At 38.8% G+C, this 14,859-nt stretch overlaps 1 protein-coding gene across 1 annotated transcript in view; it reads right to left on the bottom strand.

Annotated features, from left to right (window-relative positions):
- The window catches only part of LOC106877489 (Golgi to ER traffic protein 4 homolog), a 63,234-nt gene that overhangs the window by 17,316 nt on the left and 31,059 nt on the right, over positions 1–14,859 (bottom strand). Inside the window, exons 2-3 of the mRNA XM_089357507.1 lie at positions 14,525–14,603; positions 4,375–4,456 (exon numbers count right to left, since the gene is read on the bottom strand). Coding sequence (XP_089213633.1) covers positions 4,375–4,456; positions 14,525–14,603 — 161 coding nt within the window. The remainder of the gene's footprint in view (positions 1–4,374; positions 4,457–14,524; positions 14,604–14,859) is intronic.

The raw sequence follows: 14,859 nt of genomic DNA, 5'->3' as shown, positions 1-14,859 counted from the left end.
AATCATACAAAACCCTTTTTTTATATTTTTTTTTTTTTAATTTTTATTCACATATATATATATATCATCATCATCATCATCATCATCGTTTAACGTCCGCTTTCCATGCTAGCATGGGTTGGACGATTTGACTGAGGACTGGTGAAACCGGATGGCAACACCAGGCTCCAGTCTGATTTGGCAGAGTTTCTACAGCTGGATGCCCTTCCTAACGCCAACCACTCAGAGTGTAGTGGGTGCTTTTACGTGTCACCCGCACGAAAACGGCCACGCTCGAAATGGTGTCTTTTATGTGCCACCCGCACAAGCCAGTCCAGGGGCACTGGCAACGATCTCGCTCGAAAATCCTACAGGAGCCAGTCAGGCGGTACTGGCAACGGCCACGCTCAAAATGGTGCATCTCATGTGCCACCCGCACAAGAACCAGTCCAGGGGCACTGGCAACGATCTTACTTGGCTTGCCGGGTCTTCTCACGCACAGCCCATTTCCAAAGGTCTCGGTCCGTAGTCATCGCCTCGGTGAGGCCCAATGTACGAAGGTCTTGCCTCACCACCTCAGCCCAGGTCTTCCTGGGCCTACCTCTTCCACGGGTTCCCTCAACTATATATATATATATATATATATATATGTATATATTATGTAGATACGAGGGGTGTATGAAATGTTTTGAGCCTTGAAGTCTTGTACCATGTTTTGTTTTGTTTTGTTTTTTTGAGGCTCAAGAATTTTCATACACCACTCGTACACCCCCCCCCCCCCCCGCATGGGTGCCAGTCAGGCAGCAATGACATCGGCCGCAACTACAATTTCACTTGACTCAACAGGTCTTTTCAAGCACAACATATTGCCCGATGATTGAAGGGTACTTTTAAACGGTTATACAACACTGGCATCAGTTTACTGGCTCTTCTCAAGCATAGCATATCTCCAAAAGTCTTGGTTGCTTGTAATTGCCTTGGTGAGGCCCAATGTTTGAAGGTCATGCTTCACCCCCTCACCCCATGTCTTCCAGGGTCTACCTCTTCCACGGGTTCCCTCAACTGTTAGGGTGTGGCACTTTTTCACGCAGCTATCCTCATCCATTCTCACCACATGTCCATACCAGCGCAATCGTCTCTCTTGCACACCACAACTGATGCTTCTAATGTTCAGCTTTTCTCTCAAGATACTTACACTCTGATGGGTATTCACATTGACATTACACATCCAACGGAGCATACTGGCTTCATTCCTTGCGAGCTTACGTATGTCCTCAGCAGTTACAGCCCATGTTTCACTGCCATGTAGCATGGCTGTTCGTACGCATGCGTCATACAGTCTGCCTTTTACTCTGAGTGAGAGTCCCTTTGTCGCCAGCAGGGGTAAGAGCTCTCTAAACTTTGCCCAGGCTATTCTTATTCTAGCAGCTACACTTTCAGCGCACCCACCCCCACTACTAACTTGGTCGCCCAGATAGCGGAAGCTATCGACTACCTCTAGTTTTTCACCCTGGAATGAGATAGAAGTTGTTTCCTGTTTGTTTACAGTCTTTATTGCACCTGAACATCTGCCACAAACAAAAACTAACTTGCTAGTTAACCTGCCTTTGATGTTGCTGCACCTCTTATGTGTCCATAGCTTGCACCGGGTACATCTTATAGAGTTACTACCTACTCCTTTTCTACATACTGAGCAGGGCCATCTACCTGAAGGGGTTTGTGTTTTATCTACCTTCCTACTTATTAGGATTTTGGTTTTAGCTAGGTTGACTCTAAGGCCCTTCAATTCTAGACCTTGCTTCCACACCTGAAACTTCTCCTCTAGTTCTGATAGTGACTCCGCAATTAGGGCAAGGTCATCAGCATAGAGGAGCTCCCAGGGGCAACCTGTCTTGAACTCCTCTGTGATTGCCTGGAGGACTATGATAAATAAGAGGGGGCTGAGGACGGACGGAACCTTGGTGGACCCCTACCTCTACCCAGAATTCATTGCTGTACTCATTTCCAACCCTCACCTTCGTATATATATATATATATATATATATATATATATATACACACACACACACACATAAGACAGGCTTCTATCAGTTTGCGTCTACCAAATCCACTCACAAGGCTTTGGTCGGCCTGAGGCTATAGTCGAAGACACTTGCCCAAGGTGCCACGCAGTGGGACTGAACCCGGAACCATGCGGTTTGTAAGCAAGCTATTTACCACACAGCCACTCCTATGCCTATATATATATATATATATATATATATATATATATATATATATATATATATATATATCGTTGCTATTATGTTAAACTGTAGTGTATCCAAATTTGGCCAAATGAGATCCTTGCAATATTTATTTTTACTTGGTCAAACTACCATATCTCCAGCTGCTTCAAATGTTAAGATATCAAAAATTGTCGAAGACAGAAAACTGAAAGAAGCCCGTCATATATATGTATATATGTATATGTGTGTGTGTGTGTGTGTGTGTGTGTGTGTATGTTTGTGTGACTGTGTCTGTTCCCCCAACGTCGCTTGACAACCGATGCTGGTGTGTTTACGTCCCCGTAACTTAGCGGTTCAGCAAAAGAGGCCCATAGAATAAGTGCTAGGCTTATAAAGAATAAGTCCTGGGGTCGATTTGTTCGACTAAACGCAATGCTACAGCATGGCCACAGTCAAATGACTGAAACAAGTAAAAGAGTGCATTTGGATATATCTATCCCTTAGAAGCTTCAAACACACCTGCATAACATATATATATATATATATATATATTTATATATATATATATATACACACACACACACACATATAACAGAAAGAGGGACAGAGATGAGTTTCTATACAGTTTCTTTCAAGCAATTCAAACCACAAGGCATTGGTGGGTGTGGGATTAAATTAACCTATTATACAAATGGTGCTAATTTATGAATATGGGAAGAATGAAAGGTAATGGGTCAACATCAGCAGGAAGGATTTCCAATGGATAAAAATGTTGGGTGGTTGGTTTGTTGCTTGGCTGAATGGATATGAGGGTGGACTGGATCAGTGGGCGGGTGATTGGGTGAAGTGGTCAGTCAGTCAGTTGCTGCTGTTGGTTGGTTGGTAGAAGGATTGATGGAGTCGTTACTGAGCTTCAGGTTTTTGTTACTCATAAGTAGTGAAGCATGGGTTTCAAAAAAAAACAACAGCCAATCAATAGAACACTATAGAATATCGATTAATTTACAGAGAGGGAGATGGAAGAGAATCAGAAGATGGGAGGAGAAGGAGGAGCTAAGTGTAGCTTGATTCACATCTCAATATGTTCAATAAAATGCAATTATGAAAAGTTATTTCCATAATTGCATATTACCGTTATTCCTGAAGAGAGATAACCAAAGAGGTAGGTAGGTAGAGGTGTGTGTGTGTGTGTGTGTGTGTGTGTGTGTGTGTTTGCAGCAGGGCACAAAAAAGCTGTTGTTGTAACAGGTCATACTATGATCCAAAGTGCTGCAGCTATAACTGTTTATTTTTCCTATTGGTTTTTCCCGTTCCCGACTACAGACTTTCCAGAGCTCCATCATCTAATGCAGTGTTTCCCATCCTAATTTTCCCCTAGGCCCCCACTTTAATTTCCCAGAAAAAATCTACGTCCCACCAGTGGTTGGAAAAAGTGTATTGATGTAGTATGTGTGCTGTGGAAAAAAAACATTTTCACAATTCCATGTCAAACTGAAAAAAGAAAAAGGAAAAAATTTGGATCCCACACCCCACCACAATTATCCCACGCCCCACTGGTGGGCCTATATCCCCCATGCAGGAAATCACTGATTTAATGTGTCCAATAGAAGGTAATTTGAGAAAAATTTGGCTGATATTTCTAGCAGGTTAAGTTAGTATATAAAGCTTCCCTTGTTGAGCCAACAAATGGAGAGAGAGAGAGAGAGAGAGAGAGAGAGAGAGAGAGAGAGAAAGAGAGAGAGAGAGACAGACAGACAGACAGGCAGGCAGACACATGCATGCACATACACACACACACACACATACATACACAGAGATGAGGGAAGACTATTGAAAAGAGAAAGGATAGTGGAAAAGAGGGAGGGAAAGCATGGAGAGAATGGGAAAGAAAGATTGAAGAGAAGGCAGGTAATGAGTGAGAAGACAGAGAAAGAGCTGGAGGAAGAGAAAGAGTGAAAAACTTGGAGGAATGGGGGGGGGAAAGACTTGGAGAAGGAGAGTTAAGCAGAGAGAAAATGGTATGTCGGATAGAGAGGAGAGAAAGGGGAAAGAGAGAGAGAGAGAAGAGAGAGGGAAGAGAGAGTTGAATGTGAGAGAGAAAAAGCAAAGTCAGCAAGCATTGTAGGTGGGACATGCAAACATTAAAGAAAACAAGAAAACAACTTACTAACTGGGTCTTCTAATACAGGAGAAGATGAACTGGTTAACGTATTAATGAACAGAGAAGCTAAGTCTGTACCACTGGTTTGCTGAAAGGAAAAGAATATAATGTAAAATATTTTGGAATGGTCTGGAGTAATATTTGTGCACTTCAGTCAAGAGTTACAGGATGCAATAAAACTTAAAACTTAGGAGCCTTTATGAACCTCTTCACAAGGCTACACCACTTATCATAACATGCTGTGTAACAATACCAAAGGACTTACTTAATGCAGGTGCTAGAATCTGGAATGAGAGAAAACTGTTCACAGCTTAGGAAGATTCACAGAGGAGTACAATTAAATTCAAATATGTTTCGGCTTCATCTGAGAATGAGGAAGACAGAGAAATGGTGTCACTAGGTAGTGACCCACATGGCATCTTTTTTTTTTTTGTATTTACTTTACACACTTGTTGTTGTTGTTGTTGGCACTCCGTCGCTTACGACGTCGAGGGTTCCAGTTGATCCGATCGACGGAACAGCCTGCTCGTGAAATTAACGTGCAAGTGACTGAGCACTCCACAGACACGTGTACTCTTAACGTAGTTCTCGGGGATATTCAGCGTGACACAGTGTGACAAGGCTGACCCTTTGAATGACAGGTACAACAGAAACAGGAAGTAAGAGTGAGAGAAAGTTGTGGTGAAAGAGTACAGCAGGGTTCGCCACCATCCCCTGCCGGAGCCTCGTGGAGCTTTAGGTGTTTTCGCTCAATAAACACTCACAAGGCCCGGTCTGGGAATCGAAACCGCGATCCTATGACCTCGAGTCCACTGCCTTAACCACTGGGCCATTGCGCCTCCACACTTTACACACTAATGAAGAGTAAAAGCAACTGGCACCATTATTTTCTTCTTGTTTCATAGCAATTGGGAGTCTTCTGTGAAGTCTATGTAATTTCAGTGGTTTCCAAGGTGGGTGATACTCTCCTCTTGGGGGGCAGTAGAAAGATCCAGGGTGGGTGCTGAAGAAAAGTAGGCAATAATGGGGTGGCCAAAAGGGGGCAATGCATGGTAAAAAAAAAATAACAATAATGGGTTAATTAGGTTAAGTTTTATTTGTGAAATACTGTTTTTAAATTTGCTGCAGAAAGTGGTCTATGTTTGTGGTGGTGAGTGGGGATGGCACTAGGAGTGTGGTCTGGTTGTCAAGGGGGGGTGGAGCTTGTAAAAGGTTAGGAAGTACAGCTTTATTGTATAGCTCTGGACTCCTCAAATGGTGAATCAACACAAAAGAGTCTGAGTTTGTAAATAGATAAAAATATACATTCTATTACAAAACCAAATGTAACATCAGATATGTGGTAACAGAAAACAATATCATTGATAAAAATTAGCCCCATTCCAATCTTCTCCATCCACCCATGTAAAATACAAAGTAACCATGAATCTTCTCCACAAACAATAAGCATGTTCTTACTCCCTGCCATCCTATTTGAACCTCTAAACACCTTACTTAAATCATCCACTCCATCTCTTATCCTCCATCTCCTTCAAGGGGGGCTCATTGTAAGTTACAGGGTGACCTCATTAGTAGGGTAATAATCTCCCAGTTTACTGAACAGCTATCAATCCAGATGTGCCAACATGGTAAACTGGAAACATGAAACTGTGTGGATGAACCTTTTGTTTAGAAAAATCGTGCAATATGTCAAGGAACCTGCACATTTTCACAGCCTACAGCAAACAAATGACACTATCGGCAAGGCCATTGTTTACAATTAATAAGCAAACACAAGTTGATGTTGGAAATGCAAAGATACACACACACACACACACACACACACACACACATATATATATACATCAAAATATATATGATGATGAGCTTCAAACATATATGATGGGCTTTCAGTTTCTATCACATTCACTTAGAAGGATTTGGTCAATCCAGGAATAAAGAAGACACTTGACCAAGGTGCCACATAGTAAGACTGAACCTGAAGTCATGTGGATGGGAAACAAACTTATAACCACATGGCTATGTCTGCAATTGGGTGTGTGTGTGTGTGTGTGTGTGTGTGTGTGTGTGTGTGTGTGTGTGTGTGTGTGTGTGTGTGTGTGTGTGTGTGTGTGTGTGTGTGTGTGTGTAATTATGTATATATAATCCCAATATTTCTTTTATTCAAGGCGGCAAGCTGGCAGAATCATTAGCACACCAGGCAAAATGCTTAGCAGCATTTCATCTATCCTTACGTCCCGAGTTCAAATTCTGCCAGGGTTGACTTTGCTTTTCAACCTTTCAGGCTTGATTAAATGAGTACAAATTGAGCACTGGGGTCAATGTAATCGACTTTGCTTCTTTGCTAGCCTTGTGTCAAAATTTGAAGCTAATATTTCTTACATTCTACCTTATTTACAAACATCACTAAGGCCACATCTTCTTAGGTTCCTATACTTCCTTCACGTTTTCAATGTGATGCAAGTCTTATTACTAATTTCCCTTGAGTAGTACCCATTAAATTTGTTATTTTCAGTGTCAAAATACTACGGTATATTTTTGTTAAACATTTCTTGGAATTCTCTTGGTCTAATCGTTGCCCTGCATGGTAGGCTCAACAGCAATGATTATCTGAATATTTTGGGAAATCAAGTCCTTCCGATAGTCCAGACATTATCCCCTGATGGTGAGTGTAGCTTCCAAGATGACAATGCTCCAATACACACTTCTCATGTGGTTAAGAATTGGTATGAAGAGCATAGTAGTGAGCTACAACACATCGAGTGGCCCCCCCTCAATCTCTAGATCTTAATATCATTGAACATCTGTGGTGCATCTTGGGGTGAGAAGTCAGAAGTTGTTACCCTCCACTATTGTGTCTACAATAGCTGGAGCAGGTCTGCAGGAAGAATGGCTCAAGATGCTTCTCAATGAAGTCAGGAAGTTGTATGAATCAATTCCTAGATGCATCGAAGCTGTTTCAGAAAGCTAAAAGAGAACCAACTCCATATTAAATAAATATTCATAAAATTTAACACATGGTCCAATTATTTTGTCCAACCCCTGCATTTTTATGCATGTGTATATCTATGTACACACACACACACACACACACACACACAATTGTTTTCTTTTAATGTCCTCCTTCCCAAGCTTGCAAGAGCAAGACAAAATTTATTGAGGTACGTGTTCTACAACCAGATACCCTTCTTGTCACTAAACCTCACCTGTTTTCAAGCAAAATAATACTCCTCCCATGCCAGGACATGCCTTCTCAGAAGACTGGAAACAACCAATCAACTGATAGCACTTCTATAACATTAACACTCATTTACGACTATCACATGTCAAGAGAAGCAGACACAAACATATATGTAATCACACACACACACACACACACACACACACACACACACACACAAAGATGAACTTTCAGTTTCCATTTTCCAATTCCACTCATAAGGCCTTAATAGAAAATGCACTTGCCCAAGGTGCCATGCAGTGGGACTGAACCCCAAATCACATGGTTGGGAAGTAGTAGCCTTCTTAATTCCCAAACCATATATTATATATGTATATATATTGTTTCAGTTATTAGATTGTGCCCATGCTGGGGCACCACCTTGAAGAATTTTAATTGAACAAATCAAACCCAATATTTTTTTTTTAACCTGGTACTTATTCTATCAGTCTCTTTTGCTGGACTGCTGTTATGGGAACATAAACACACCAACACTGGTTATCAAGCAGTGGTGGGGGACAAACACACACATATACAGCAGGCTTCTTTCAGTTTCTGTCAACCAAATCCAATCACAAGTCTTTGGTTGGCCCAAGGCTACAACAGAAGACTCTTGCCGAAGATGCCACGCAGTGGGACTTAGCCCAGAACCATGTGATTGGGAAGCAGATGTCTTACCACACACACATACACACTTTTTTTCAGTTTCTTACCTAACAAATCACTCACAAGGTATATTATTTTATAAATTAAATAATTAAATGTCATAGGTTTTGCCCTTCAGCATTTAAACCAACCATATCCAGCCCAAATATTTTTCCTATTTTATGTTAAAACTAGCCAGATCTTGCCTCTTACAATGTCATTCAAAAAGTAACGAATCATATCATTGACATCTCAAAGCAACAAGACAATGCATGAGTAATTCAAAATAATGTAAATGTATAATCATTATATTTGACAGAGTAATATGAATGCTAAGGGGTTAAACAATATCATGCTATACTGTGTTTACAAAGTGCAGAAAACATGAAAGACCCATTGAAATAGATGTGAATCAAGTAGTTCACGCTGTCTATATGCCATGGACGTCAACAGATGCTTAGCAAGATTTATCCCTTTAGCATTCAAACCGGCCATATCCGGCCAAAATATTCTACCTGTTTTATATTCAAATCAGCCAGATCTGGTTTCTCACACCTATCCTACAATGTCATTTAAAAAATAAACAGTCACATCATCAAAATCTCGAAACTGTGTGATAGTGCATGATGAATTCAAAATAATCTAAACCAATAAACATTACATTTATTTAGATTAATCTGAATGCTAAAGGGTTATGCAACAGCGTATGTTGAGAGCTACCACAGCACAACAATCACTCCCAGGTTCAGATACAGAAGATTCCAATTCAGAAACTTCGGGTAATAGTTTGTTTTAAGGTTGTGTGTGAAACATAGCTGTTCACATTTTCACCTCAGCTGTACAGACAATGAGTTTACTGAGATTACATACCTTGGCTTGGTTGAAACAACAGGCGCTATTATTATACAGTAGTGAGAAATGAAATAACCTGCAAATGTGAAGGCACTTGTTGGTTTGTTTACTTAACATTTCCACAACAATGAATACTCGAAGTGAGAGATTCAGCTCCAAAAATACCTCTCATCTTTCAACTTCTGTATATCACCATGATTCTACATGTGATAGAAGAATCTCAACAATTTCATGTGTGGGTTGATTATTTTCTTCAGAATTTACCTGGTGGTGATTGTTTAATCTAAGGTCATTCCAGATCCAGGAGACTTACAATCAGAAAGGATATTACAGCTATGATCATTCTATGTTATTTTTTCAGACCATGTATCTAAGACCATCTTGTAGGTAGTATATAATATGTAGGAAATTAGGCTGCTATTTCTAGCAAGGAAGTGATAACATAGAGGTTTTCCTCTACATTCTTTAATTTTTACCTTCAGTTATTGAGTTGAGATATAAAGATAGTGATGTAAAAATAGTGATTTTTCTCACCACTGTTGTTTAACCCTAGACCAGTCCTGATCCAGTAGACGAAAGGACATTCCAGTCATGACTGACTATCCAATCTTACCTTCAGCATAGTGTATCTTGGATGACATTAACCAGTGTGCAAGTGTAAGTTTAGGGAGTTTAGCTGCTATTTCTAGCATACTGAGTAACAGCATAGACACCACTTTTGCTTTCACACCTATTTTTCATACTGTTCTGTAAATTTATATATTCACCTAAACTGTTAACACAAATATTTCCAAACAAGATGCTTTTCCAAAACATGGACTAATGCTCACATATAAAATAATGTAAATGAAAGCTACTTCCCAGCATGCTTCACCAAAGAATGTAGAACAAGATCAAATTGTCCATTTACTTTTGTTTATTCAAGAGTTCCATAAAAAAAATAGCCAAATCAAATTGCTATACAATGTAAACAAAACAAAAACAAACTATGGACTTTGATATACCTACATAAGATTTGTGTAACTTTTTTGGTCATAAATACATAGGGTGTTTGGGTTAAATTTGACAATTTTTTATGTCTCCCTTTTCAAGGAACAGCTTGATATACTAGTGAACAGTCAACAGCATTGGAAAGCATAAAGATTAAAGTTGTGAGAAAATGTTAGCTGACATGGAGGACTGGAAGCCATTGAATACTGGAAAAGAGTTATGTTTCATGATGATTTGTGTTGGGTATCAAATTGCCAACATCCAGACGGCTACTCAATGCTCTGTGAACACTACTGTAAAAACTGTAAGATGTGACATGCACAGCTGTAACACAGACTACAAAGCTGTGGCTAGCAAGAAGGGACACAGTATGCATTCTGACCATGTCCGCACACCAGAATTCATCCACATATCTTTGAATTGGGTCATAGACTCAAAAACACAAAAACAGACGAAATACTGTTAAGCATTTTGCCCAGCGCGCTAACGTTTCTTGCCAGCCCCCCCTTAGAAAGTAAGCATTCATTTTAGAAATATATTCTTTATTCTTATTGCTGAAGCGTTACTCCCTTACTCTCTTAGTTACTGACATGAAATTCGTAACATTTTACTTCATAACTCTTTTCCTACTAATTTTTGTTCAATGCGACTAGCGATTCTGAATTCCTCATGCATTTTTCTATCATTTAAGCCTAAGAAAGGTATACTTTTAATTTAAAATTTTAAAATTTATGTTAATTGAAGATGAATATCTGCCTTACTGCCACCCACCTTGAGGTCGCAGATATTTTGATGTAACTTTTTTCTACTGAACCAAATCTCAAACTATTTATGCTAAAGTGTAGCGGAGGAAGTGTCCTCTTTAAAACTATTAACAGTTTGCAATTTAGTTGAGAACTGAATTAGTGGTGAAGCTTGGAAGCTGCTGCGATTGATGAAATGGTGGACTTAAGAATATATTCAACCACTACTGTGGTTGAATGATATATATAGATATATACATACCTATATATACACAGGGTGAAGTCAATATACTGTTGCCTAAATTACGCAAAAATGAAAATAACAGTGATATCTTATTTTAACAGATATATTTACCAAAATTACATAAAAATATCTTGAAATACTAAAGAGTAAATTTATTCAATAAAATCGCCATTGGCTTCAACCATGGCCTCCAGACGACTTCGGCATCTCCAGTGACTCTCTGGACAGTCCCCTTGTTTAAGTTGGTGAAAGCTGCCATAATCCTTGCCTTCAGTTCATCTTTGGTGTTACAAGGGGTTTTGTTGGTCTCTCGCTAAACTGCACTCCACACATAATAATCAAGGAGGTTGCAGTCTGGGGAGTCAGGTGGTTAGATGTTAGGGGTGATGTGGTTGCAGAAACTGTCTGACAGCCATGACTAGGCTTTCCTGCTTCTGTGGCATGGTGCAAAGTCCTCTTGCCAGACATAGGGTCTTCTGGCAGCCATCCTCTTAACCCAGGGCAGCACTACCTCCACCAGACACTTGATGTAGGCCTCCATATTGAGTCTGAGGCCATGTGGGAAGATGAATGGAGGCATAATGTCACCAGCACTAATGATCACTTCAAACACCATGATGTTCACTGGATGTTTGATTTTTATCACACTCCGTACATGTTTTGGGGACACGGCAAGCCAACAGATATTCTGTGTGTTCACTATCTGATCCTGGCAGAAATTTTTCTCATCTAAGAAAAACCGAACCATGTTTAATTGATGGGGATGCTTGAGTTTGTTCAAAAGCTTCACAGTGCAGTCTTTCCTTTTGTCCTTGATGGCTTGAGATAAAAATTGGCCCTTTCTCATCTTGTATGAGGAATACCGAATGTCTTCATGCACTAGCTGCAAATTCAGGAGTTCTTTTCTTATCAGAATGATCAGAGTGAGTTTTCCGAGCTCCCTTACCTTCATAATCACCATTAGACTCATCCAACTCTTTCCGAATCCCCTGCACTGTCCTCAGATTGACACCCAACACTCTGAAATGTTCGTTTTAGAGCTTCCGGCATGAATACCAAGCAGTACAGCATGTCATTGCCAAATTTCTTGCAAATTTCACGGTGCTGTTTTTCTCACAAACGGTGCCCAACTGACTCTACTATACTGTGCAGTCAACAAATTCAAAAACAAACAATGCGCATGCGTGAAATTAAAAATATAAAATGGCAACAATTTACCCATCACACCCTGTACATAAACGCACACACATGTACATACGTTATATATAGAGAGATCTTCAAACTGTTCAATCCATGCCAGTATGGAAAACAGATGTCAAATAGAATAAAAGGCATCAGAGAGGTGATGCATAACCTTTGCACAGATAAATTTTTTTTCGTAAATTACAGTGTGGCTTACAATGTGTTGCTTACCCATGCTTTTTAACTGAATTGAAATATGCTTTGTAAGTGTTTGACTAAAAGAGGATTAGAATCCTAAGAATAGTGAAATTAAGAAATCAACTCATAAATAAATGAAATCCTCAAATCCATCACAGTTCACAGGCGCACCACACACACACACACACACAGCCACATATCTATGTATGTACCCACACGTGTCTATGTGCACAGGTACACACCATTATCTATACACACAGACAAGGGTTGATTCATATTAAAAAGAAATTGAACGAAATGAAATACTTATAGAAAATATTGCATAGTAACATCTTTCAATGATGGCAGGTGAATCAAACGTATTGTAGTATGTTATACGATATAATAATAATATGACCACTTGCTTATCGAGTAATTTGTAAATTCAATCTCTCTTTTTTTTTTTAAGTATCACCATTATAGGTATATATGGTGAAATTAAGAAATTAACTCATAAATAAACAAAATCCTTGAATTCATTATTGTACACACACACACACACACACACACACACACACAGAGTCACATATCTATGTATGCATTTATGTATGTTTGAAGATAATCAAACCAAATTTTCATCATTTCAAGCCACTCACCCAATGAGTATTTCTGCCAAATTTGGTGAAAATCTGTTCAGCTGTTTTCCAGTAATTTTGCAAACACACAGACAAAGACAATTACAATACCCTGCTTTTGCTTACATGCACAGGGTAATGATGATTATATATATATATATATATTTATATATATATATATATATATATATATATATATATATATATATATATATATATATATATATATTACATTTCATGTGAACAATTCATTTAAGTCATACACTACAATTCTTTTATTTATCCCAAATGAATAATTGGCTAATAACTAAATTTTTAGACAGTGATATTTTAATTATTTTGTATTTCACTGATTTTTGCCTTACTTACCGGTAAGGGTACTCTTCATAAAGCCAACCCCTTTTTAGGTTAGGGTATTTGGCACACATTTGTAAGGTTGTGAGTTTGATTACCAGCAATGTATTGTGTCCATGAGTTAGACATTTTATTTCACACTGCTCCGGTCCACTCAGCAGGCAAAAATGAGTAGAACCTGTATCTTAAAGGGCCAGCCTTGTCACACTAGTGTCACACTGAATCTCCCTGAGAATTATGTTAATGGTACACATGTCTGAGGAACGTGCAGCCACTTGCATCTTGATTTCATGAGCAGGTTGTTCTGCTGATCAGATCAACTGGAGCTTTTGTCGTCAAAACTGACAGAGTGCCAGTTATAGGTACATTATATAAGGATGGGTAAGAGTAACTGGAAAGAAGACAAAGATGGTGGTAACAAGCTGTCAGAGAATATTCTCAAGATACAAAAGTGAGTACAAGAGAGAATACAGAGGATTGGGAAGGGGAAGTTCATACTAAATTCAAAAATTACTTTGTAATTTAACCCATTACCTACCAGTGATCTCATATGAGATCACTTAAAAATTACAAATTTTGTAATTATCTGTCAATATTTACACATATATAACCTTTTTGCTATATCTACTAGGTATATTTCTTTGATATTCAAGTAAGGTTTCCTAATTTTTCACCCAATATCTCGCTTATTTCTATTTAAAATGTTATTTTGAAATGTTATTTTGATCATTCCAGCGTGTTTCTAAGGCTGTTTTATGCTAGAAATCAAAGTTTCATTAAAAAATTCCAGTTAATAGAATTATGGGAGGTAATGGGTTAGTCAAATAAATGGTTGAAGGAGATAGTAATGAAAAGATTAACTCTTTAGCATTCAGATTTCTTTGTCAAATGTATTGCTCATTTATTCACCTTATTTTGAATTAATCACACATTACCTTGTAGCTTCAAGATTTCAAAGGTGTGTCTTGTCTATATATTTTTAGAATAACACTGTAGGGTAGGTGTGAGAGGTTGGATCTGGTCAGCTTGAACATAAAACAGGTAGAGTAATTGGGCTGGATATGGTCAGATTAGAGGGTTAAGGGTTAAAATCATATGAAAGAGTAGCACAAACCTGACGGTGTTGGAGCAGTGTAACTGACCCTTTATAAAGTAGTTCCAGGGCATCTTCATATTTATGTTGAGCATTGTATCTGTGGAAGAATGGAGAAAAGAGAATATCAGCTGGGAAAGTGCAATAGACTAGGTCTTAACTGTAATGGTTGTTTAGCCCCAGGTCAGTCTTGAATGAGCAGTCCTATGATCATATGACTTTCAGCTATAACCCTTAATATTTGATTTTTTTTTTATTCAGGCATAATGATTACTTCACTGCCTTCTTGCATTAAATTTTTGAAGACACTAAAGTGTGTCTTTAAGGAGATGCTGCTACTATACCCTGCAGATCAA

This window comes from Octopus bimaculoides, chromosome 9, assembly GCF_046866305.1.
Source record: "Octopus bimaculoides isolate indiv1 chromosome 9, ASM4686630v1, whole genome shotgun sequence".
Taxonomy (NCBI): Eukaryota; Metazoa; Mollusca; class Cephalopoda; order Octopoda; family Octopodidae; genus Octopus; species Octopus bimaculoides.
Note: the sequence above shows the minus strand (reverse complement) of the source record. Positions and strands in the feature narration are given on the sequence as shown.